The 27,266-nt window shown below is 42.4% G+C and overlaps 1 protein-coding gene across 1 annotated transcript in view; it reads right to left on the bottom strand.

Moving 5' to 3' along the window:
• Positions 1-27,266, bottom strand: part of CMYA5 (cardiomyopathy associated 5) — a 112,929-nt gene that overhangs the window by 48,929 nt on the left and 36,734 nt on the right. The window contains exons 7-9 of the mRNA XM_077462604.1: positions 16,319-16,440; positions 10,916-11,065; positions 7,533-7,679 (exon numbers count right to left, since the gene is read on the bottom strand). Of these exons, the coding sequence (XP_077318730.1) occupies positions 7,533-7,679; positions 10,916-11,065; positions 16,319-16,440 (419 nt within the window). The remainder of the gene's footprint in view (positions 1-7,532; positions 7,680-10,915; positions 11,066-16,318; positions 16,441-27,266) is intronic.

Raw genomic sequence — 27,266 nt, 5'->3', positions numbered from 1 at the left:
AATGCCCCTCTGAAAGGCATTGTGGTTATGTGGATGCTGGAAGCCCCAGGCCTCACCAGCCTATCTTGACTCCTGCGATCTTCCCGCATCAGTTCAGGAAAGTCCTGGACGAATAAGCACCACTGGGTTGCACTTCCATTGCACTCTCCCACCGACAGTCCATGATTGCCACGGAAAGCCGATTCCAGTCTACTGCGTCCTTTTTGTAGCTACCTTCTGCTCCGCATGGTCGGAAACATCCCAGCTTGAGATGCCCGGTCCGCTTCGCCCGGAGGTACATGGTAGCTTAATTTCTTTTGAACTATCCAGCACTGAGGTCCCTGAACCCTCAGGCCTTCCAGTCCTGTTCCTGCTATCCAGAGCTGGGGTCTCTGAACCCCCAGACCTTCAAGCCTGCTCCTTGCTGGTTACATTTCTGCTGTTCCTCTGGATCCAACTCCTTCCATCTCCTCCCAGGAGCATGTGACCCCCAGCTTATATGAGAGTCCTGCCCCTGCCAATACAATTAAATAATTGGTCCAGGGCTCTCCATACAAACTGCCTCCACCCCAGTCCCCAGCCCGCCTTCCTTCCAGAACATTTCAGTAGTAGCCCATTATGCTTTACCTTTGCAAGGAAATAAAGAGGAAGTAAAACCCACCAGGGTTTACTTCCTCTTGAATGCAGTGCAGTCTGAGAGCCTGAAGATCACGGTCATCCAATATTGCATTTCTGGCTTGTCCATTGTGCACAGAGATATCTCCAGCTTCTCTGAATCTTTTGATGATATTATGTATTATTGATTATTTATTTAAAGTCTTTGTTATTTTTCGTTGAGGAAAATTTTTCTTAAATTGTTTGACAATTTTTAGATGCAGCTTTTCACAGATTGGTGAACCTTTGCCCAACTTTACTTCTGGGACACTCTGACACTCTTTATACTCAATCATGTTATTGACCTGTTTCCAATTAACCTAATTAGTTGCAAAATGTTCTTCCAACTCTCCCTTGTTAGTACCACTTACTTTGCTAGCTTTTTGTTGACCTGTCCCAACTTTTTTGAGATGTGTTACTGGCATCAATTTTAAAATGACCTTAGCTTTTCTTTTAGATGGTAAATGTTTTCAGTTTAAACTTTTGATATGTTTTCAATTTTCTTTTGTGAATAAAATGTGGGTTTATGAAATTTTGCAAATCATTGCATTCTGTTTTTATGTAGATTTTACACAGCATCCCAACTTCTCTGGAATTTAGTATTTCCACTTATCATGCTAATAAAAGCCCATTCACACTATGTACAGTGACTGTCTTTTTCGAAGGCAATCGATTTCTACATGCCCTGTTCACACATGCTGCATTTTTATGCAAATGCCCCAGAGCTCACCTGAAATCACTGCCTGTGTTAGGAATGAATGAAAGCGTCACATTGACATTTCAATAAAGTAAAAAAAAGAAAGGTAAACAGTGCTTGGACTAGTAACAAGTTGTTTCAAGGCACTGCCTGCCAGCACACAAGGGACCATAGCCCACACACTAAAATGTATCATTGTAGCATGTGGCTGGTGTTAATGTGCCTAAAGTGTGTTATTTTTCAACTTCCTTTAACAAATCCGACTTTATGGTGATCACAAAGGACAAGAGGGCACTCTTTATGCCTGTTTTGAAAAAGGCCTGAATGCATTCCAAAATGCATAAAATATAACTGGATATAACATTTCTAATTGGTAAAACCAGTGATTGTTGATTCCGGCAATATCCAGTTGTCTTACGGGGGGAACATGAAAAATGTATTTTTCCCTTGCTGGAACAAATTGAATCATGCTTCATATAGGGTTTTTATCCTTCCTCTGGATCAGCTGTGGGTATAAGATTGAGTACGTATATGGAGGTTTTCTATTTATTTATTCTATATATTTATTTTTTTGTATGTGCAGATCTAGTCAACCTGACTTACTATGTAACTAGGTAACTATGTATCCAAGCTGTATAGAAAATGTCAGTTGGAGAGTTGAGAAAACCATTCACTACTGATTAAGGCCTGGTTCACACCTATGCATTTTTTAGTGCATTTTCAGTTTTGCAGAAACACACTACAGACCATTTACCATGGTTTCCTATGGGTCACGTTCAACATCTGTGCATTTTATTGAAAGGGCCAGGGACCTTTTTCCTAATTTTTGTTCCATAGACTTCAATGAATCAAAAACGTGTATTGAAAAATGTAAAATGCACCCGGAATATGCAAACTGTAACCTGCATAGGTGTGAACCAGGCCTTACAGTGTTCGGCTTTTCTTAATTTCCTTAAAACATTATCAATGCAACAAAATGGCCAGACAAATGGTACATAAGCGCGCGCCACTACCACCTACATTACTTCCGGTATTGTGATGTTTACTTCCGGTCAGCAGTAACGACTTCCGGTTCACGGCGATTACTTCCAGTTGCGTGCTTGAAGACAGCATATTACTGTCTTGAAAGATTTCGTTTCGCAAGATCCCTAGGCATTTTCCCTAATCCCTCATCCTAATTTTAAAGTTTATCTACAGGGAAGTATAAAATCTCCACCTATTCATTAAGCTTAAAAAACTAAACTTTAAAATATTTTTTTTTTACTTAGTCTGTCATCATGTGACCTTCTGCAGCACGTTTTTTAGAACTGCAGACCAGACCCCTCGTCATGAGCCTATAAGTACCCTACTGATGGACAACCAATGAACAATATAGTGTCTATATCAGCCAGGAAACAATGTGGGCACCCAAAAAAGGGCCCTCCCACTTTGCAAGAAGAAAGAAGACTTGGACCAGACGTCTCATATAAACAGAGTTGAGGGGCTGTTCTAAAAAGGGCCTTTCGGGGGGGGGTTTTGTTGCTTTTTTAAGCTAACATGATGATTGGAGGCGTTTGTTAAACCACTTAACCTACCCTTAAAGAAACAATTAACCTATCTCATCACTAAAGCTAGATTCATGTGCCGACGATAAAAAAAGCTGTATATTAAAAAAAAAAAACACGTTTTGCATCAATGTATTGCATTTTACTGTCCAATTTGAATATTTTGCTCTTTCTGTAATAAAATAACACACACCTTAAAGGGGTTGTAAACCCTCAAGGTTTTTCACCTTAATGCATTCTATGCATTAAGGTGAAAAACCTCCTTTAGTTTAGCAGCCCCCCAGTGCCCCATTTTTACTTACCTGAACCCTGTTTTTCCCACGCCAGGAACGAGCACATTAGCTCCAGCTGGTGTCTCACGTTTTGATTGGATCGACTGATAGCAGCGCAATCATTGGCTCCCGATGCTGTCAATCAAATCCAATGACGCGGGAGCCAGGAGCAGGGCCGAGTCCTGCTGTCTGTGTCAATAGACACAGCAGCAGGACACTCGAGCACACCCACACGGGTGCCCCGAGGGAAAGCACTTCTCTGACGGGGCACTCGAGAAGAAGAGGTGCCAGGAGCGCTGCTGGGGGACCCCAGAAGAGGAGAATCGGGGCCACTCTGTGCAAAACCAACTGCACAGAGGAGGTAAGTATAACATGTTTGTTTAAAAAAAAATAATTACCTTAAGATATCCTTTAAAACAAATCAAACCCCACAAACCTATAATTCTATATTGTACAGCATAACAGCACAGCAAATGTGATAAAATGTGAACCTTAAGACCCTTCACAGTCTACCTGATCCTAACAATTTTACCCTAATCCGTTCTGTAAACTTGACTCTTAAACTAATTTTATAAACTTAATCCCCTAATCTCTAACCATAAGCCTCACTATAAACTAAAAAATAAACGTTGTACTAAAAAAGATAACACGTGTTTAAACTAGCATTCTCATGCTAAGATAGATGCGTGGAATATAGATGATCTATCTAATTGGACAGAGAGCTTATAGTATGAGATGATTCAGAGATCGTGGGCCTAGTGAATTTACATCCTATGATTTCAATGATAATTGTTGCTGTTGTGTGCCCCTGTCCTAGCACAATGATCTCCTGGTATAGCTCACAATACCTGTGAGGATTTTCATCATAGATTCTCAACCAGAAACTCTTTTACAATCTGATACCATAGCTGGTTCTCACCACATGTGTCTAAAATAAATGCATTAGCCCTTCTTGTTGTAATCATAGGGTTCATTCACACAGATGCAGAGAGCCTTACGCCAATAAAATTCAGTGTCATTTCCATGACTAGTACTTGTGTACAGCTGCAGGCAACAGCCTGTACAGATCAATGAGAGTCTAAGCCCTTGTACACACGGTCGGAAATTCCAAAGGAAAATGTCCAATCGGACCGTGTTGTCGGATAATCCCGACCATGTGTGGGCTCCATCGGACTTTTTCCGTTGGAATGTCCGACCAACAAAGTTTGAGAGCTGGATATAAAATTTTCCGACAACACGATCGTTTGTAGAGAATTCCGATCGGACAAAGTGCCACGCATGCTCAGATCAAATTACGAGACCAAAGCTATTGGCTACTAGCCTGAACGTAGTCCCGTCATAGCAAACAAACGTCATCACATTCCAAACGATCGGATTTTCCGACAACTTTGTCCGACCGTGTGTATGCAACACCAGTTTCGGACAAAATCCATCGGAAAAAATCAGACGGATTTTGCTGTCGGAATGTCCATCCGTGTGTACAAGGGCTGATAGGCGCAGTATCTTAATGCTCATCTGAGCAGTTACATGCACACAGGGACTGATGAGCAGCCACAGGCACATGTATCCGCTCAGATGTGTGCACAGCCGCAGCGTCTGTCAGTCTGTCATGGATTTATACAGCCCCCCTCCCAAAAGCCTATCAAAAAAACTACCAGATATGTCATCATCCCCTCCTTTCTTTTTGTGTAGACATTGCTAACACACTCTCAGCTGATTCAAAATCCCGCTCTCTCTCACCCATCACAGTAGCTCTGAGCTCAACAATGCTGCGATGGAGGAGATGCAGGAGTGCAGCACACATGTGCTGGGGGTTGAGAGCTCACTCCTGTGATGGTGGGGATGAGCAGTAATGATTGGGAGTTTCTTAGCAATGTCCTAGCAACAGGATAGGATGTAATAAAGCCCTGTCTGGAAGTTTTTCTTGGATGTTTTTCTGCCAGGCTGCAGGAGGTACATAGTGGCCTACCCCTATATGAAGGGCATTATTCAACTTTAGTCAAAACTGCATAGTTTGCCTTTATCTACAGGCACCCCTTACCTGCCTAAGCAGTTTTATTTAGTAAAGATCAACTAGCTCTTTGACTGATTGAAAGAGAAATACAGGGCAATACAACAAAAAATTCCTCTTTCCTATAGTTCAAATTGTCCCTTATCTGTATGCAAATTCCCGCGTTCCTCTTATAGTTTCAATTGACCCTCGTTTTGATCTGGTCTGTAGGTTTCAATAAAAAGTTTACTTTTACTACACACTCTCTCTGTATCAGCAGCTGAAAGCTCGCTTCTTTTCCTCTCCCCGCTGGCTTTCAGCTGCTGCAGAGACAGCTATACCGTTATAGTAATTGCCCCTACCCCCACACCCATCACCCTCCCTGTGCAACATAAGTTTCCCCCTGCTGCCCAGGCCTCCCTGTGTGCCCCCACCCCCGCAGTGCACTTTCTTCCCTCCTCTCCTTCCCACCTGCAGCTGCAAGCACACAATAGGATCCTTGAAGTTGGAAAGTGGGGGAAGGGTCTGGTAAATATGTCACATTTACCAGATCCTTCCTTTCCTAAATAAACACAATGTGTGATTGGTATTGATCACTCACTGTGTTCATTCGTAACTGAAGCATAGAAAACTGTGTTTTTTGGGAGGGGGAGGCTGTCAGGATGGCTGTATGGGGCCCTGTGGTTTCTAAGAGCAGCCCTGGCTGGTCCTACTAGACCATTGTTGTTTCTTATGCCTATCTATTGTACCTGTGTAAGAGAATTCAGCATGATAATGCAGAAAAACTAAGAAAAGGCGCCTCTAAGTGTAGAATTAAAAGCTGTTTAATTTCCCCAAAAAGGGTTAAAAACACTTACAAGATATGTAGACTGGCAGAGCATATCATTAATATCCATGTAGGTGGTCCGGCATGAATGCAGTGGTCACTGGCATATACCAGTTCTTTAGGCTGTGTGTGTCCAGTAGCAGAGAGGTCCAGGGGATGCCAACAGGAAAAACTGCAGGGAGCTCCAAGAGAACTGACAGGCCAGCCCGCAATCACAGTCTCAAAACACGAGGATCCTGGAAGTGACGTCAGCGGCAGGAGACAATAACCAGCAACCAGCATGGACCACAAACAGGAAGCAAAACAGGAAGCAGTCATCAAAGAGGGACGCGTTTCGGAACATCTCATTGGTTCCTTTATCAACCTGATGACTGTGTGTGTATGGGACTAATTTATACTACCTGGGCGGACCTTAGGGGCGGGAATATGTAAATGGAGTGTTATCACAATATAAAGGTATAGGACAGGAGGAGAAACAGAAACAAAATCCCTATCCAAAAAAAAAAAATATATATATGATTTCATACAGAACAACAACCAATAAGCGACATTTAAAAATAAAAATAAACATAAAATGAAAATGAGAATCAATATTTTTACACAGTCTTCAATAATGCTTAAGACTAGGCATTATTAAGCATTATTGAAGACTGTGTAAAAATATTGATTCTCATTTTCATTTTATGTTTATTTTTATTTTTAAATGTCGCTTATTGGTTGTTGTTCTGTATGAAATCATATATTTATTATTTTTTTTCAGGTTGATAAAGGAACCAATGAGATGTTCCGAAACGCGTCCCTCCCTGATGACTGCTTCCTGTTTTGCTTCCTGTTTGTGGTCCACGCTGGTTGCTGGTTATTGTCTTCTGCCGCTGACGTCACTTCCAGGATCCTCGTGTTTTGAGACTGTGATTGCGGGCTGGCCTGTCAGTTCTCTTGGAGCTCCCTGCTGTTTTTCCTGTTGGCATCCCCTGGACCTCCCTGCTACTGGACACACAAAGCCTAAAGAACTGGTATATGCCAGTGACCACTGCATTCATGCCGGACCACCTACATGGATATTAATGATATGCTCTGCCAGTCTACATATCTTGTAAGTGTTTTTAACCCTTTTTGGGGAATTTAAACAGCTTTTAATTCTACACTTAGAGGCGCCTTTTCTTTGTTTTTCTGTTTCCTACTCAGAGATTGCTTCTCTCCATAAGTCCAGCCCTAAGTGTGGAGGATACCCTATTATAGACTTTCTGGTTCATAAAGACATCTGTTTTTGCTTGGTCCTGAAGTTCAGAGCGCCCTTACAAACTGTATCAGCATGATAATGCAGCCAGACATTAACAGAAATGTATATGTAGTCAGAGAACTGCTGTGTGCCCAAGCACTATCCACTCCCCCATCCCCAAAAACAAAGCAAAAAATGAATATTGATTTTTTTCAGGGCACATTTCCACAGATAAATACTTGTACTTCTGCAGCATTTGTCAGCTTAAAAATGTATCTCCACGTAATGTTCTGGCATTTCATTCCTTCAAGGTATGTTTACAAGTGTTATTAAGAAGAGTGTGGCACATACCAGTCTTGAATATTGACTTGTCACTGGGTAAACTGCAGCCTGTGTTATTTACGGCCATAACCCAGACACTGTAACATTTATCCGGCTCAAGGTCCTCCAAAATGCAGAAACTTTCCTTCACCGTGACCCTGTATTCCTCCAGCAGCCCTGCAGTGAGAAAATTTCCCAAAAGACACTATAAGCTTCATTGCTAGTAATATGGAGTCATACATCATGGGCGACATAACTGCAAACCTGAGACAATATAAAGAACAGTATAGACACAGCCTTGAATGTTACTTCAGTATTAAATTGAATTTATAATGACTTGTGTGGACACAATTCATCTTGTTTTTCTGCTCTGTGAATCCTAATCTTATATTCGGAGGTTCCTGGCCAGACAGCCTTCTTCCCAACAGGGAAATGCAGTAGGCTTGGGGCCCATCATAGCTAAATTGTTGACTCACGTTCATGGAGTTAAATAGAGGTCATGCTTTATCACCATTCATCACAGCAGTAAATGTTAGGGCGCTGCTACAGAGATGGTCTAATTTTTATTAAGTAGAAAGGTTGAAGAAGTGTTCATCTGTCATGAGGGAATAATGTAGGCTAACATTGCTGACACTAATTTAAAGTACGCATGTCCTGGGTCTGTGGCTCAAAGTGTTAAAGCCAGGTACAGTCAGGAATCCAGTATTTTCATAAGGTGCCCAGTAATGGCAACCCCCATACTTTTATCATGATGTGTACTTTAAGGAAGCATAAGGGACATAAGGGATATTGGGAGGTTGTTATTTATGAAGCACTCACCCCCAAAAGGGCCCTTTGATTTTGTCCTACTAGTGTAGTAGCAGCCAGGCACCCAGTAACAATCGCACTTTTGGCCCAATGAACAGTCTAGGGATATCTTTTTTTGATGCTTTATTGTAAGTTGAACTTGGCAAGGAAGCAGGGAGGTTGTGGGATACTCCAGTAACACTGTGTAAAAACACGAGAACACTTCTCACTTTCTCAAACTTCTTAATACAGTTCTCCAGCAGCAACCAAGGGACAGGGGGACATAGATACACCTTAGCATGGTCTAAACACAGACAGGCTGACCCCCCTCCACCCCCACCCCCACCCCTTCGACCTCTGCAGCAATGCTGGCAGCACTCATGTGTCTATTTCCCAAAGACAACCTCTGAATATGACGCTGAGCACATGCACTCAACTTCTGTGGTCAACCATGGTGAGGCCTGTTCTGAGTAGAACCTGTCCTGTTAAACTGCTGTATGGTCTTGGCCACCATGCTGCAGCTCAGTTTCAGGGTCCTGGCAATCTTCTTATAGCCTATGCCATCTTTATGTAGCACAACAATTCTTTTTTCAGATCCTCAGAGAGTTCTTTGCCATGAGGTGCCATGTTCAACTTCCAGTATGAGAGAGTGAGAGGGATAACACCAAATTTAACACACCTGCTCCCCATTCACACCTGGGACCTTGTAACACTAACAAGTCACATGACACTGGGGAGGAAAAATTGCTAATTGGGCCCAATTTGCAATTTGGACATTTTCACTTAGGGGTGTACTCACTTTTGTTGCCTGCTGTTTAGACATTAATGGCTGTGTTTTGAGTTATTTTGAGGGGACAGCAAATTTATACTGTTATACAAACTGTACACTCACTACTTTACATTGTAGCAAAGTGTAATTTCTTCAGTGTTGTCAAATGAAAAGATATAATAAAATATTTACAAAAATGTGAGGGGTGTACCCACTTTTGTGAGATACTGTATATATTTTTATCGGCTTTGATGCAGTCTTGTGATCAAGGATGGGTCTGAATTCACACACAGAACTGTGACGTCACCCGCCCGCTCCCATTGTTCCACTGTCCTCGTCCCCCATGTCAGCAATCCCTCCTATCTGCTGTAGCAGCAGCTCACTGGCACAGGGAAGCCAAAGTTCCTGATAAAATGACTGCAACAAATCTGATAAAAAAAGAGATATTTACACTGATCTATTTTACAAACAGTATGTAGCATAGGTATGAGGGGGAGTTTTTTGCAGGCACTGCTTGTAATTTGCCAAAGCTTGTGTAAAGCTACAGCCATAACTCACATTAGCTGCATTTAGCACAGCTGGTATAGAAAGAGAACCATTCACCAATAGAATCTGTACTAATCTCTACTTGTTATAGGAGAGCAGCCTTATGCTCTGTACACACGACCAGACTTTCCGGCAGAAAAGGTCCGACGGCATCATTCTGTCGGACATTCTGATCATGTGTGGGCTTCATCTGACTTTTTCTTTCTAAAATTCTGACAGACCTAGAAATAGAACATGTTTCAAATCTTTCCGCCGGAATCAGTTCCTATCGAGAAAACCGCTTGTCTGTATGCTGTTCCGATGGGCCAAAAACTACGCAAGGGCAGTTATTGGCTACTGGCTATTGAACGTCCTTTTTCTAGTCTCATCGCATGTCATTGCGATCTAAACGATTGGACTTTGGTGTGATCGTGTGTAGGCAAGTCTGTTTTGGCAGAACTCCGTAGAAAAGACCTTCAGAGTTTAGTCCGACAAGAATTCCGCTCGTGTGTACGCGGCATTAGAGGTTACTAGATCGTTTCAATCATTTTTATTCACAGAGCAGTGATAGGATGAGTGAAATCACACAAAAAATGGATTACATTAAAGAAAACTAAAAGCATTTTAAAAACAGCTTAAAGCCCAATTCCAGCTAAAACTTTTTTTTGGAACAATTTTTCTTGCATTCTGCATTTTTTATGATTTTATAAATGTTTACAAAATCAAGTATACAAAAATGTAATTGAGAAAGTAAGGACACAAAGTTACAAAAAGAGAAAAACATAAACGTTGGACGAAGTATTTACTTTTACCAAGTCTGTGCCAAATGGAAAAAAAAATTTTGTCTGGATTTGGGCTTTAAGGGTGAAAATTCAAATGCTTGTTCCTGACTGGCCATCTTTAAAGGTTTTAATAAAAAATACCATTAATGATTTGAAAATGAGTGCTGATGCATTACCAAGCATAGGATAATCGCATAGTGCCCAGGGGCGTAGATAAGGGGGTCAGGGGTGTTCAAACCGCCCCCCCGAGCATCCTGGCAAAATGCACAGACAGTGTCCCTGCTGTTTAGCCTCACCATCAGCACAGTAGAAGAAATTGGCGTTTCGGAATGCAGCAGCCAGCCCCCCTTCTATTGTGCCCCACCCCCTCAGTTTAAAAAGGGGTCCCCCTGAAAAGCTTTAAAAAAAGCCTGCAAGGTTTTAGATGCTGGCAATTAACAGTGCACGGTTGAGACCAGAACCCCCCCCCCCCCAGGAAAAAAAATGATCTACGGCCCTGATAGTGCCCAAATGCTAACGATCAACTGAAATAAAAAATAAATTTCACTCACCATTGTCATCGCGATTTCCTTGAGGCTCCTCCATGCAGTAGACCTGGAAATAATCAATGATATCTTCCTCACTCAATGTCCAGTACACTGTGATGGAAGTGCTGGTGGCAGAATTGGCCTCCTGTGCTTTTAACTTCGGTGTCTGTGGAACTGCAAAATGATTGAACAATGTTACAGAACGCCCCAAAAAAGACTACTCTAGCTAAACAACTAAATAAACTGATGAAATACATGCATTGATTTTCCTGGGCTTAAATATTTCTATTTGTTGAATACCTATTTTAATTTGTACAGCTAGTGTTTTAACATTATGATTTTCCCATTAAATTTATCCTGCTTTTAATGGGTGCTTGCTTCTACCTAGTGACATTGGCTTGATTCTTTGTAATTTATCCATTGTTTTGTGAGGTTGACTGGCAAAGCATTCTACGACTACGACACAAGATGCTCATTGTCAAATGTACTGTATCTCTTTGGCAGTGACTATTGGGTCACCAAATTCTAATGTAAAGAGAAACACTGCTCCAGGTGTCACTATCAACCTTGTGTAATCTTTCATGTGGGTTCTTGCCACGACTCGCCACCCCAAACGCTGTAATCATCAGAAGGAACGTCTGCACACCACTGTAGATCCATATGAACCATTTATTGCATTAAGTCTTCAAAAATGAATAGCAAATCAAATACAGGAGACAGAGTATCTGCTTGTTAACACATTTCACACAAAAATGTGCTTATTTATAACCAGTGAATAAGCACAGTTTTGTGAGCTTTGCAACCCTGGTGTCAGTAGTTTATTTTGTATTTTTTTTTTACCATTTTATTTTATTTATTTATTTTACAATTTTATTTTTTATTATTCTTACCATATAACAGGTCTAAACAGACCTCTGATGTTTCACCTTTATGAACAAGAAAGGAGATTGAGGACACAGCCTCAGCTGCACAGAATGAATGGACAGGAATAGCTCTGTACAGAGCTTGCTGTTCATTCGTAAACTGAAGCCAAGTAAACACAGTTTACTATTCATCAGTTATAAATGGACACAAGAGCGAATGCTAGCAATAATTCACTGTATCCTTTCTGAAAAGGAAGGGGCCAGTAAATGATAAATTTACTGGACCCTTCCCCGCTCTCCATCCCTGCAGATTCCCAGCTGGAGAAGGGAGGAGGGAAGCAGGCAGCACTGCAGGGGGAAGGGGGGAACAAAGGAGCACACATGGGCCCGGGGCAGCAGGAGACAAGTAAACTGGATAGGAGAGGTGGTGGGGTGGCATACAGAGAAACTGATGCTCTCCATTTTCCTCCTGTAGCTGCTCAATGCCTGTTGGATGGAGAGGAGGAGAAACAGGATTTCAGTGTCTGCAGGAGGAAAATGGAGGGTATCACTTCCTCTACATGCCGCCCCAACTTAGACTCCTATTCAGGTGTACAGGGGAGCCACACGGGACCCCTGGAGCATGGGGCCAGATCTCAATTGCAACCCCTATAGATATTTGACTGCCTCCTATATTAAGGAAATTAAGAGGGGGGGTGTTCTGTGGTCTTAAAACACCAGTCTTAAGGTGAGAACACTCTCCTCAATAGATACAGTGCAGTGAGTAAACATTGTCACCATGGAAATGTGTTACTGGCAGCATCACCAGGGGAACATAAAGGATGAACAGCCTGCAAAATGGCAACTAAGGCAACATGTCTAAGAACTCGTGAACCAAAATATATCATGTTTTTATTCTTGTGTTATTGGCACTGTTCACAAATTATAGCCATCATTTTATGATAGTTGTAAAGTGGGAATGTACATTGGTAATCCAGAAGTTGAAAACATTATTGCTTAATAAGGTCGTAAAATCTTCTGCCAAGCTGCTCCTCTTGGGAACCTAATACTCAGCTCAGTCTGGGAGGCCTCATCTCTGGATGTGTTTAGATGCAGACTAAAAACTCACCTTCTCAGTTGTTTTCCTTGTAGAGAACTTTCAGATAACTTGCGAAACCAATCAACTTCACATATTACTGATGAGCTAAAACCAGACAATTCCCATTACAGAGTGCTCTGTAATCCACTGCTAATCCAATGCACCTGCCAATTAATTGTGCTTTATTCTTCAAACTGATGTATAATCGTTGTAATCGACACAAGCCCAAAGTTCATTGACACAGACCCTAGGAGTGTATGACCTGGGGCATTAGCAGTGTAACTTCCTCACCATGTTTTTCCTGAATCACCAATCACATTCCAGCTGTATGTTGGGATCTGATTTGTGGAAAACATCACAATCCAGTAATTTTTGGATTTCTATGTGTGAGGAAGGATGTGGGTGTTACAACATCACATGCATATGTATTCCAAAATCACCAGATCACTGAGAAAAGGGAGTGGAGTAAACAAGTGCACTACAGCAATATCTGTATGACGTATTCAGCAAGTATCAATTGCTCTATAAGTACATCTCAAAGCTTAAATCCCAACTTCAGGAAAATGATCTCTTGCTGCAAGGGTTATCTGCTTGTTTAAGTACAGGGGACATGTTAAAGAAGATTTACTTAACAACTCGTCTATGCTGCTAGACCGGTCCCTGTAGTATCTTCTTCCCTACGTTCCAGCTGTCTAAGGTCCTGATGTCATCAAGACCAAGGAAGGGTCCATAGCCCTGCACTGGACATGATAACACCAAGGAATAGTCCACTGGCAGAGCTGTGGGGAGCAGCATCTGCCAGGGAAGATCAGGCAAGTTAAGGACTAAATGAGCAGTCAACCTCTGCAATGCAGGCACAGTCCCAATGCAAGGGATAATTTTCACATTTCCCAGAGTTGGGCTTTAAATTATATGTAAGCCCTAAATCTACTTTGCAGTATGTTTCACTTTATGCCTTACTGTTTAAGCAAACCTTTTTTGGGAATCTTTTGCAAGATTTATTTCTTGGAGATGCTGCCAGTAGCAGGCTGACAGGGCTAAGCCACTGCTTCTCAATTAGCAGAAGTATTGTCAGCCTGCTGTGCAAGTTCCTTCACTTGGCTGTTTGGTTGCTTATCTGAGAGATCTAATAAGCAGTCTAAGGGAGAACTGAAAGAACGCACAAGGCAGGCTGACAACATTGTTGCCAATTGTAAAGAGTTGCTTAATGTTATCAGCCTGTAATAGGAAGTACTGTTATTAGCAGAATGGTCTTTATCTTACTGAGCTGGCCAATTATCGCACAGGCTGCATATATAACACCCAACCAATCTATAGCACTCCCTACATTCAATTCCACCCTTATCTCCTGAGTGATAGCCAAATCCATTTATCAACTATTTGCGGGCAGCGTAGGTTTAAGGGTCAGCTCAGGTGCTTTGGGCCCCACAACAATGACTGGGCCCGTGGAAGCTGACTCTTTTCCCCTGCGTTAAAGATGGACCTGACCTTATCCCAACCCTGGCCCTCTGCTCTCCTCCCTTGAGCTTCCTTTGGATTTTATACCGTTTCTTTATTCCATTAGTTATCTCCATAACTCCCCCATCCCTTACTCTCCCCTTTAGGACCCATGGGCCCAAACAATGATTTAGGGTTAGGCCACTGACACGCGATCTTAGGCCCATGAAAAGGTTTGTATTTCATGCATTACTTTAGGCCCTGAAAGTCTAATATTGCTTACATTTGAATATATATTTTCACTGCAAGTAAGTTTTACCAGATGTTCTAGCCCCAGTATGAGCATCTTTTTTGCTATTTTCTTATGAAAACCCCCAAAAATTATTGAAACAAACGCAAATGAACCTTGCTAGGCATCCCCTGTAAGGGGAAACCCATAATTTTTTTCAGTATAGGTCCATATTAAGACAAGCCCCTACCTAATCATATGATAGAACTGATCCTTTACTAATATAGACTGTCTAAATGTTTGTTGTTGCTGTATAACACCAGGTGATGAAAACAGCATCAAATAGACCACACACAGTGCAGACTTAATAGCAGGTAGCAGCTGCCATAATACATCAAGGTATAAATAACAAAAATATTTTGGGCAAAGTGGAAGTAACTCCTTAAGAGAGAGCTATAAGAAAAGGTATCACCTCTCACCAATTGTTTATCATGTCCCACATATCTGAGTGAAACATACTGAACACGGCGCACTCTGAAAAAAAAGTGGTAAGGCTGCATAAGCCAATGCCTTGTGACTCTGGACAGGTTATCTTACATATCAGTCTCCCAGATTTAGCCCGTGTCGTCTTCTGAGAAGCTCTGAATTTCACAGTGACAAGATACCATGGACCTTATGTCACGACTGACAGATCTCTCCTCTTATGTGACACACAGCTGTTAGAGTACACTTCCCTGGACTCTACTGCAAATTCTTCCATTTCTAAAGGCAAATCCAAAATGTCTCTATTGCAATGATGCAAGTGTGAAATTCAGTGTGCGTGTCATAGATCAGACAGCAATTACTGTCACGTAGATAGGACGCCCATGTTACTTTCAGTATCAACCATACTCAGTATAGTCTAAGGCAGCCTTTTTCAACCAGGGTGCCCAGGTACCCTGGGGTGCCTTCTGGGTTGTTCGGGGCGTCTTGGCAAATTCCCAAAATTTGTGTGCAAGACAGTGCCTGTTTGTTTATTAGACAAAGTCACAGGTTTCCATTGTCCAACATTACAACCTTGAGCACTGTGTAGGCCAGCCTCCAGCATCCTAACAACCACTGATGTCGTTGGCTGATAAGGAGGATAACTGCACAGTTTGTTTGATTCCCTGCCCTTATCTCTCAGCACTGGGGTCACATTAGCTACATGGGGAAGAGAAAATGAGGAAAAAGAAATGCTGCAATACCGGTCAGCATCAAAAGTATATGTGCAAAAGTAAATAAATTAGCTCTACTGTTGGGTGTCTACTGTCTTACATGTGTGGATGCTGCTGCAATATGTATAACTGTTAGTTTGTTGTTTTTTTTTGTTTTTTTACTTTTTAGAAGGCAGGTACCTCATGACTGTTCATAATTAATTTTTTTATTTTAAAGGCTGCTTTGACAGGAAAAAAGTTGAAAAACACTGGTCTAAGGATCCAAATAACATCGCACAATGTTTAGCTGTGTACTGTAATTTTTAATATACTGAATCTTGTAATGGGTCCTATACAATTAAAGGATCACTATATTCATAAATATTTACTCTGGTAACTGTATGGATTTAATAAATATATTTGTCTAGGGGGTGATAATTAAGTGATTATACACCCCCAGCTTGGCCCCAGCAGCCCCCGTACAATGTAGAACCTATGTTCCTGCAATGCATGGGGTGATAGCAGAGATCTGTGGCTGGTCAGGCAGAAAGAAGAGAAGAGGCTTCAGAGGACTGGTTGCGTGAAGTACTGTATATCACATAGATATACCATGACCTGGATATATGAGAACCTTAACAGACATACCTGAGACATGTTTCACTCCTTTCTGTCCTCCTTCAGAAGCATTTGCAGACAGATGATCGAAAAATGAGAAAGCGCTGGGCATCTTTTCTAGAGATAAGGTGTTTTCTATTGCTGTAATTAACCTAGGTTTAATAAAAAAAAAAATAAGGTGAAACCAGTATTATTCACACAAATTACACACAAATTACACACAAGTGAGCACAGGTATTGGACTTTGCATCATGCAATCTAATAAACTTAGAATTATTTTGTAATAATTGTATTGGTTGTTTTTTCTTTTATTTTTTACCTTTAGCTGTCACATTTTACAAAGAATATTATTATTATTATATTGTTTTATATTGTATTATTATTATGCAGGATTTATATAGCGCCGACAGATTACACAGCGCTTTACAACTTGAAGGTTGACAGTACAAATACAATACATTTTAATAAAGTAGGAATCAAAGGCCCTGTTCGTTAGAGCTTACATTCTGAGAGGGAAGGTCAAGACTAACAGTTTGGAATTTTTATGTGCCTTATGTATAATAACTGGGGTAGCAATAAATGTGCAGCTGTGTGCTAGGCCAGCACACCAAGCCAAGCAGGGTTCTGTTGCTATGTGCTGTGGGTCTAAACACTATGAACATTCTTACAGGAGGGAGAGCAGAGGGATGCCCTTATCAGTTTGCTGCTGCTCCTTCAATTGCATTGGCTGGGGTGGATTCTGGACAAGGTTGTATCGCTTAGGTGCAATGTAGATTGCAGGGAAATCCAGGGTTTGGTTTTGCTATCTGACAGGAATGTCTAGCTCATAAATCTGATTGCATAGAACTTTTGGCAGATAAACATCTCTCAAATATTTATTGTTATGGGCGTAGTTAGCTATATCAGCTTTTTTCAACCAGGGTGCTATGGCACCCCGGGGTGCCTTCTGGTTTCTTCAGGGATGCCTTGGAAAAATGTCTAAAAATTACCACAAATTACCCAAAAATTGTCAACAAGCCAACAAGTGGATCAACCTTGCCTTTTTGTTGCACACAGCTTTCTGTTGTGCGGCATTACAACCTTGGGCACCATGTAGGCCAGCCACTGGCATCATAACAACCAATGACACCATGGGTTGATAAAAAGGACATTGACACCTGCTCAGCATCCATGTTTACCCCTCCCCTGCCCCTTTCTGTCACTACTGGGGTCACGTTGGCAAAGAGAGAGGGAGAGAAACTGAGGGAGAAGAGAAACACTAAAATACTAGTCAGTACCAGTTTGTAAAAGTGGAGGAATAAATCACATCTAATGTTGGGTGGCCCATGTGTTTGGATGTGCTTCAATATGTAAAACTGTTAGTTTAGTTTTTTTACATTTTAGAATGGGGTGACCCAAGATTGTGCATAAATTTAAAGGGTGCCTTGACTGGAAAAAATTTGAGAAACACTGACCCTGAAGACCAGCTATATATTTCTCCATGTTTTATATCTCTTTTAACAATCAAGAAGAAATATTCCAGTTTCTCCTTTACTTTGTTACTGAAATATCCAACTTAAAGCTGAATGGGAGAAAAAAAATGACCCTTTCAGTGGGGCACACCCCAGTTGCAAGGATTAAATGTTTGTTTTGTCTAGGGGGTAACATAAAAAGCCACTATACTTGCCTTATCTCTCTTTCCCACAGGCTTCCTAGCTTTCTGACAAACACTCCAGCATCATCATGTACAATAACGGTTCCCAACCCAGTCCTCAAGTACCCGCAACAGGACATGTTTTAGGAATTTCTCTTAGATAAAATAGCTGTCCAAAATACCAAGCCATTGACTCTAAATTAAAGCACCTGTGCATGATAAAGGAAAACCTGCAAACCTGGCCTGTTGGGGTATTTGAGGACAGGGTTGAGAACCACTGCTATAGAGGACCAACGTCGGAAAGAAGAGGCTGTAAGTACATTACAAGAAGCCACATTATGGCCTCCATTGATATTATAATTTTACACCTCAATTTCCAAAATGAATTGGATTAAGGCAGTAAAATATATATTTTTTAAAGAAACCCATTGTGGATATGCCAACAAAATTCTTATTAACTGGTTTGAACCTCATACCTAAGAACAGATATTTCTTTTGAATATACTCATTATAAACAAATACAAGGAACAGTGATGGTTAGGTATCTTGATTAGGGATGAGCTTCGAGTTCGAGTCGAACTCATGTTCGACTCGAACATTGCCTGTTCGCCTGTTCAGCGAACAGTGAACAATTTGGGCTGTTCGCAGCAAATTCGAAAAGCCGGAACACCCTATACAAGTCTATGGGAGAAATCTAAAGTGATCATTTTAAAGGGTAATATGCAGGTTACTGTCCTAAAAAGTGTTTGGGGACCCGGGTCCTGCCCCAGGGGACATGGATCAATGCAAAAAAAAGTTTTAAAAACTGACGTTTTTTCAGGAGCAGTTATTTTAATAATGATTAAAGTGAAACAATAAAAGTGTAATATTCCTTTAAATTTCGTAGCTGGGGGGTATCTATAGTATGCCTTTGAAGGGGCGCATGTTTCTGGTGCTTAGAACTGTCCCTGCACAAAGTGTCATTTGTGCAGGAAAAAAAGTCTTTTAAAATCACTTGCGGCTAAATTGTCGGCTCCCCGTAATACAGAGAACACTCAATGAGTGTTCTCTGTATTAGCCGACAATTCATTCATTCGTTGATAAAAAAAAAAAGCGTGGGGGTTCCCCTAAATTCAATTACCAGGCCCTTCAGGTCTGACATGGATATTAAGGGGAACCCCGTGTCAAATTTTAAAAAAAATTGACGTGGGGGTCCCCCTAAATATCCATAACCAGACCCTTCAGGTCTGATATGGATATTAAGGGGAACCCCGCATCAAATAATAAAAAAAAATTGCCGTGGGGGTCCCCCTAAAAATCCATACCAGACCCTTTATCCGAGCACGCAACCTGGCAGGCCGCAGGAAAAGAGGGGGGGATGAGAGAGCGCCCCCCCTCCCTTCTGAACCGTACCAGGCCACATACCCTCAACATTGGGAGGATGCTTTGGGGGTCTGTGACCCCTCAAAGCACCTTGTCCCCATGTTGATGAGGACAAGGGCCTCATCCTCACAACCCTGGCCGGTGGTTATGAGGGTCTGCGAGCGGGGGGGCTTATCAGAATCTGGAAGCCCCCTTTAACATGGGGACCCCCAGATCCCGGCCCCCCCTGTTTGAAATGGTAAGGGGGTACAAAAGTACCCCTACCATTTCACAAAGAAAGTGTCAAAATGGTTAAATAAGACAAACACACTTTTGAAAAATTCCTTTATTAAAAATAAAAAATATAAAAAATAAAAGATTCCAGCGGTGCTAATCCACTCTTGCTATCCAGCGACGGATCTCCGGGGTCCAGCGATGGATGATCATATCCAGCGACGGGGGATCTCTCAGTCCAGCGCTGTCCATACATCCGTCTTCTGTCTCTACTGCGGAGACAGTGCGGAGATCCCAGCGCTAACGTTTCTTATATTAGGAGGGAGGGGCCACCCGTCACCTGACACCCGCCCCTCTGACGTTGGAGAGGGAAGCTAGGGGTTCCCCAGTGACGTGTGGGTGACCCCGCCCCCTCTGATGTAACGCAGGTTTCTGGTGCGAACCGAACAGGGGGGTGTTCGGCTCATCCCTAATCTTGATGAAAAATGTTTCAATTTCCCTCAGCCCCCTATTGTAATGGTACTTTGTAAGGGAAAAAATTTGCCAAGAAAAATCTTTAGAAAATGGTCTTAATGGTATGGAAGTATAACGTAAGTATAGTTACTTTTTCTGCATCCCCTAAATTCAATGAGGATTTAACCCTTGCCCAGGGCCGGATTAACATAGGGGCTATTGGAGCTGCAGCTCCAGGCCCCTTTCTCAAGATAGGCCCATTTGCCCAAAAAAAAAAAAAAATTCCCCCCCCCAAAAAAAGATTGACTTTGAGGATTGTAGCTCGGCGATCAGGAGTCACAGAGACCCCACATTTGGGGGGGGGGGGGGTAGGTAGCTAAAGACCAGCACTCCAGCACTGGTTAAAATATGGGGCTGCTATCATCTATGGTTCCGGAGATACAGGGCTGCTTGCGCAGCCTGTCAGAAGCTACATACAGAGCGGCCAGTTTAAACACAATCTGGAACACTCTGCAGCAGACTGAGAGGATGAACTCACAGTGCTTATAATAATTATTTGTATATTACTTATGATAATTAACCCCTTGCCACCCAGGCCCATTCTGAGACTTCTCTCCTACATGTAAAAATCATCATTTTTTTATGCTAGAAAATTACTCAGAACCCTCAAGCATTATATATTGTTTTAGCAGACACTCTATGGAATAAAATTGTGGTCCTTGCAACTTTTTATGTTACATGACATTTGCGCAGCAATTTTTCAAACTTTTTTTTTGGAAAGAAACAGTTTCATTCATTAAAAAAACCCACTAAAGTTAGTACTATTTTTTGTTGTGTACTAAGCGATGCCTTAAATATTTTTACAGGTTACACGTTTAGAGTTACAGAGGAGGTCTAGTGCTAGAATTATTGCTCTCGTTCTAACGATCGTGGCGTATGTAACCTGTGTGTATCTGGCTCTGATACTAACCAGTGCCTACCCAGGGACTGACTAGTATCTCTCCCCAGCCTGTCCCCACACACCCTCTCACCTGCTGACCTGTGAATGGGGCAATCACTCCCGCAGTGTTATTGTGTTCTGCCAGTGAATACAATGATTAGTGTTGCTAACTATAGCTGGCAGCACTGATTGTTTTGGGGAAAACCTGACAGGCTGGTTGTACTCAAGTCGGTTAATAGGTTGACTTGTGTAAAACCAGCTAGCCCATACATAGATCGACTATGGCTGGTCTCTGCTTAATTGGTGTAATTTCAATCCATGTATGGCCCGATTAACCACTACACAGTCCCTAAACCTCCTTCCACAAACCTTTACATTTTTCCTTCCCAGATTACTTCATCCTCCTCTCCCATACATAGTGCCCACTGTCATACTCTCCACACTTCTCTCCTATACATAGTGCCCACTGTCATACCCTCCACACTCCTCTCCTGTACATACTACTCACTGTCATACCCTCCATACTCCTCTCCTATACATAGTGCCCACTGTCATACCCTCCACACTTCTCTCCTATACATAGTGCCCACTGTCACACCCTCCACACTCCTCTCCTGTACATACTACTCACTGTCATTCCCTCCATACTCCTCTCCTATACATAGTGCCCAGCGTCATACCCTCCCTCCACACCCCTCTCCTGTAATTACTGCTTACTGTCCTACTCTCCACACTTCTCTCCTGTACATAGTGCCCACTGTCATACCCTCCACACTCCTGTACATTTTGCTCACTGTTATACCCTCCACACTGTTCTCTTATACATAGTGCCCAATGTCATACCCTCTACACTCCTCTGTTGTGCATACTGCCCACTGTCATACCCTTCACACTCCTCTCCTGTACATAGTGCCTTCTGCCATACCCTCTGCACTCGTCTCATGTACATAGTGCCCACTGTTAGACCCTCCACATTCCTCTCCCTCCCCTGCACATACTTCCCACTTTAATACCATCCATACTCCTCCTCTATGCCTCTTACCCACAAAAACTGTTCTTTAAAATTATACTGAATATCCTCAATGTTACCAGCTCTAGAATGGGCACACGTTTGTCAGTTCAACTAGAGGAAATCTCACAGTTCTCATATTTGTTCTGCCCCATTATTAGTATTTATTTAATTTTGTAATTACTATTGTGATGTATAGAGGAACATAGGGGATGTCAGCTACTCTAAATATAGCAATTGTAAAAAAGCGTTCCTGAAAATATTTTTGAAATGTTGACAACTATGCACTTAGGCACTGCCCAAGGGCCACAGGGTCAGTAGGGGGCCCCATGAGAGGCTTGTGATATTAAAGCAGTAGTAAACTTTTCGAACATTACTACTTTTTAGAGGCCCTGGGGTAGGTTATGCCATAATGTACAAGTATGCCCAGCATATTAGCACATTAGTTTACACTTAAATTGTCAGACTGAGCCCTCCAGTGCTGTGCTGTGATCAATCCGGTGGGGCCTGGGCACTAACATCTTCACCCGGTCTTCCTTCTGGGTTCTGTGCCTTTGGTCACTTGCCTTGGCCAGGCTGCATTGATGTCATTCCCAACCAATGCTCATGTGCATCCTCTTTCTCTCACCCCCCCTTCTCTCTCATCCTCGATCCCTTACCCCTCACACCTCTTTCATCCCCTTTCTCTCTCTCTCATCCTCCCTCTCTCTCTTTAATTTAATTTGTTATAACAAAAAAATGTTTGCATTTTTATTTACTTATTGTTTATAAAAGGCCCTACCAAAATCCTCAGCACCAGGCCCATGATGTTCTTAATCTGGCCCTGCCCTTGCCGCATGGGAGAAGTCCCTACTGCAAGAATCCTTTTTTTTTTTTTTTTTAGAGATGAGCTTTTATTGTATATAAAGCAAATACTTTGGGTGGCTTTAGCATGGAAAAATCCTGGTAATGATAAAGTCTTTGTCAGGAAGCTAGTTCAGCTAAATCTCATACAGTTAATGCTACCGTATATACTCGAGTATAAGCCGAGATTTTCAGCCTCTTTTTTGAGGCTGAAAGTGCCCCCCTCGGCTTATACTCGAGTCATCGCTGTCTGCCCGCTCGATCAGCGTGTCGAGCAGACAGACAGCGGCCATTCTATTCAAAAGCCGCGCCTCCGGCTCCGCCTTCGCCTGTGATAGGCGGAACACTGAATTTCCCAGCAGCCTGTGTTCCGCCTATCACGGACGTCGTATCATCCTCGTACTACGGACGAGGATGATACGACGTCTGTGATAGGCGGAACACAGGCTGCTGGGAAATTCAGTGTTCCGCCTATCACAGGCGAAGGCGGCGGCGCAGCTTTTGAACTTTACAATGGCCGCCGACGAAGAGGGCACGGGACGGCACGGCACGGGACGGGACGGGACGGGGGCAAGGCAAGGCACGACACGGGACGGATGCAAGGAGGCAAGGCACGGCACGGGACGGAGGCAAGGAGGCAAGGCACGGGACGGAGGCTCGGGACAAAGGTAGGCTGGACACACACACACACACACACACACACACACACACACACACACACACACACACACACATGGATGGAGACACACACAGGGATGGATGGATGGATGGATGGAGACACACACACACAGGGATGGATGGATGGATGGATGGATGGATGGAGACACACACACACAGGGATGGATGGATGGATGGATGGAGACACACACACACAGGGATGGATGGATGGATGGACACACACACACACAGGGATGGATGGACGGACACACAGGGATGGACGGACACACAGGGATGGACGGACACACAGGGATGGACGGACACACACACAGGGATGGACAGGCATGTCTCACCCTCGGCTTATACACGAGTCAATAAGTTTGCCAGTTTTTTTGGGGGTAAATTGGGGGCCTCGGCTTATATTCGGGTCGGCCTATACTCGAGTATATACGGTAATTCTTATGCAGCTAATGCTAATTCTCCTGCAGCTACTGCCCATTCCTGTACAGCTAATGCTTGTGCACATGTACCAGCTCACAGACAAACTCAGGCTAATGGCCAGCATGCACTGCCATGTAGGTGCATTTATGTGTGCCAACACGCATTGGCTCGCATGTCTTTGGGTATTGGCACCAAACAGCCTATTTAAAGGAGACCCTGCTGGATTTCAGCTGCCAGGTGTTCTTCAGCTTTGCCTGATCCATGTTCCTGTGTTCCTACTTGTGCTGACTGATCTTCCATTGCTGACCTGGCTTGTTGCTCTCCTCGCTCTGTGGATTCTGATCTCGGCTTGCCTCTGACTATTCTTTGCCTGCTCTCCTGGTGCTGACTTTAGCTTGACACTGAACCTTTCTCTGCCTGCTTCCCTGGTATGGACCCCGACTTGCCTCCTGACCACGCTGCTGTGTTATTGTGTATGACCCCAGCTCAACTTGGCTACATCCCTGACTGTGGCAGTCACTTGCTATCAAGCTACTGTCACCTGTGCTTCGTTGAGCCTTGTAAATAGGTAAGTAAAGTCGCGCTATGGAAAAAACACCCTAATAAAAATTCCAATGTGGTAAAAAATTGTAGTGGGAAGGAATGTGAAAAAATGTGAAAAAAGATGTGAAACAAATGTGAAAGAAAATTTACAGGGTTAGATCTGCCTATACCTGAAGCCCTTACTTCCTTAGTCGGGAAGGAAGGGAAATTATAAGAGTATTAAACAGAAAGGTTGTGGCGCTAAACCCAATTAGTGATGTGTTAAATTGACCTATCGCCACAAAATAATATTATTGGAAAAGTGCTGTGTGCAATTAAGGTGCAAATGCTTCTTAAAAAATATAATCAATATCAAATCAATATATGTATCCCATCATAATTGAATCCAAAACCAATCTTGAATTATCATATACGTGTCAACATATTATGAGTGAACCCAAAAATACGGTATTGTAAACATTCACTTAGGTCATTGCAGGTATATAAAATAAAATAATGAAAAACATTTTTTCAGACAGCCTAAGAAATGCTACTAGTATCCTTCAGTAAATGCTCTCACCAGAATTAACGCCCCTTGTGAAGGTCCATCCAGCCCCATAAGGGGCGTTAATTCTGGTGAGAGCATTTACATATCACAGCACTGAGTGACGCACCGGGGTTGAAGGTTTCTAACTGAAGTCCCAGCACTATTTGAGCATCAGTGAATGAAACGTATTGATTTTACGTACCAATTACAGCATTAGTCTGCGGTGGTAGCATTCTCAGCCAAATATTAACATTGGACAAATATTGGACATACATGCGTTTTTATGCGACTATTGGCTGAACTTGGTTTTGGATCCCTAGTCTTTTTGCACTTTCTTTGCACTCATTTGCACAGTTCTTTATTCTGAATAAGAGCACTGAAGGATGCTAGTAGCATTTCTTAGGCTGTCTGAAAAAAATGTTTTCATTATTTTATTTTATATACCTGCAATGACCTAAGTGAATGTTTACAATATTTTTGGGTTCACTCATAATATGTTGACACGTATATGATAATTCAAGATTGGTTTTGGATTCAATTATGATGGGATACATATATTGATTTGATATTGATTATATTTTTTAAGAAGCATTTGCACCTTAATTGCACACAGCACTTTTCCAATAATATTATTTTGTGGCGATAGGTCAATTTAACACATCACTAAGGCTGGGTTCACACTGCTGCGGGGGGAGATCCGGATGTGATTCGCACAGCAAATCACATCCGATCTCCGTAGCACTGCGAGTTCAGCCATACAGATAGTATGGCTGAACTCGCAGCTGTCCCGCAGCAAACTCGCACAGGACCCTTTTTTGGGTCCGCAACGGAATCGGATCGCATGGGGGTTCACACCATGCGATCCGATTCCTGTGCGAGTCGGCAGATCGCACTGCGATATGCCGACGGATCTGGGGGTGTCATTAACATAACATTGACACCCCCAGCCGTCCGCATAGGGCAGTGTGAACTGCCGGCGGGAGGTGAGCGATGCGGGAAAACGCCGCGGATTCGCGGCGTTCCCGCATCGCAATAGTGTGAACCTAGCCTAATTGGGTTTAGCGCCACAACCTTTCTGTTTAATACTCGTTGAGCCTTGTACCTCTGTCACCACATTCAGGGGGGCTCGGACCAGAGCCGCAAGGGAAGCCCTCTTGTCAACTTGGCCTCCAACCAAGGTACGTGACAGTCTTTTTTTCATTTAGAGAGAGCAATAAAACCATTGCCAGAGGTTCTAAACTTTCAGTACTATAAAAAAAGTGTTTTTGTTTTTTGTCTCTCTCCTGACAGGAAGTGAGGGGAAATCTCCCCAATAGGGACACAGATGGCAATAAAGACCTGATAGAGTCATCAATACTCTACCCAAAATGAAAAAAAAATAACGTTTAGCTGGAATTAGATATTAAAGGCATTACCTTCTGTTATTTGTTTTATATAAATAACTGAGGGCAATACCATTCAAAACCAACTCAAACTAAATATGACAAAAAGCATAGCTCTCAACTGTCCTCGATTTCGAGGGACTGACCCTGATTTTGAGCAATGTCCCTCTGTCCCTCATTCCTCCTCATTTGTCACTGATTTTGGTCTGATCTATATAGATGTATAGAAAATTCACTTTTTGTCTATCAAAAAGTGTTTTCCAGTGCTAAACCTTTCATCTGATTTCTAAATTGCTGCATTTGGGAATTCCAAAAGCCAATATAAAGGAATAGTAATGATGTTTAACTAATCTTGTTTTTTTTTACAGTTCTCATTTAAGGGGGCATGACAAAGTATGCCTGCATATTTTTGCTGATAGGTGTCCCTCATTTCCATCTCAAAAAGTTGGGAGGTATGCAACAAGTAGGGCCCAGGACTTTTCACTTTCCTGTTGGCAACTCATTGAATATATGTTAAAAATGTAACAAAAACCGTAGAATGTCATTTAAAGTTTTTCATACCACCTTCCAGTAACATTGACTTCAAAACTTGCTGCTACAAGCAAATTTCTAACAAAGATATTCAAATATGTCTGTTGTACGGCACCATAATGTGCATTGCTGTGTGACCTCCCTGTGAAGAATCAGCTAACCAGCTGGATGGCACAAATTTATTAAACTTTTATGACAAATTTATTCTTCTGTATTGTGGTATGCAGCTCTCTACACAAGAATTGACTGAAATGCATATTCAGATACCCAATAATATACAGAATTCTCCCCCAATTTAGTTTTGTTATTCAATAGCAGGATAGCAAATGGACTCAGTGGGTAACTAAATGACACTGACGTGGCTAAAAAGTGTCTACTTTGGGGAAAAAAAGCAAACAAGAACACAACAATCCACAGCACACTGTGTTTTTGGGTAAATATATTA

Source organism: Lithobates pipiens, unplaced genomic scaffold, assembly GCF_037356315.1.
Source record: "Lithobates pipiens isolate NorthernLeopardFrog02 unplaced genomic scaffold, aLitPip1_a1.2 Scaffold_3, whole genome shotgun sequence".
Taxonomy (NCBI): domain Eukaryota; kingdom Metazoa; phylum Chordata; class Amphibia; order Anura; family Ranidae; genus Lithobates; species Lithobates pipiens.
The sequence above is the reverse complement of the archived record's forward strand: the minus strand, read 5'-3'. Positions and strand labels throughout refer to the sequence as shown.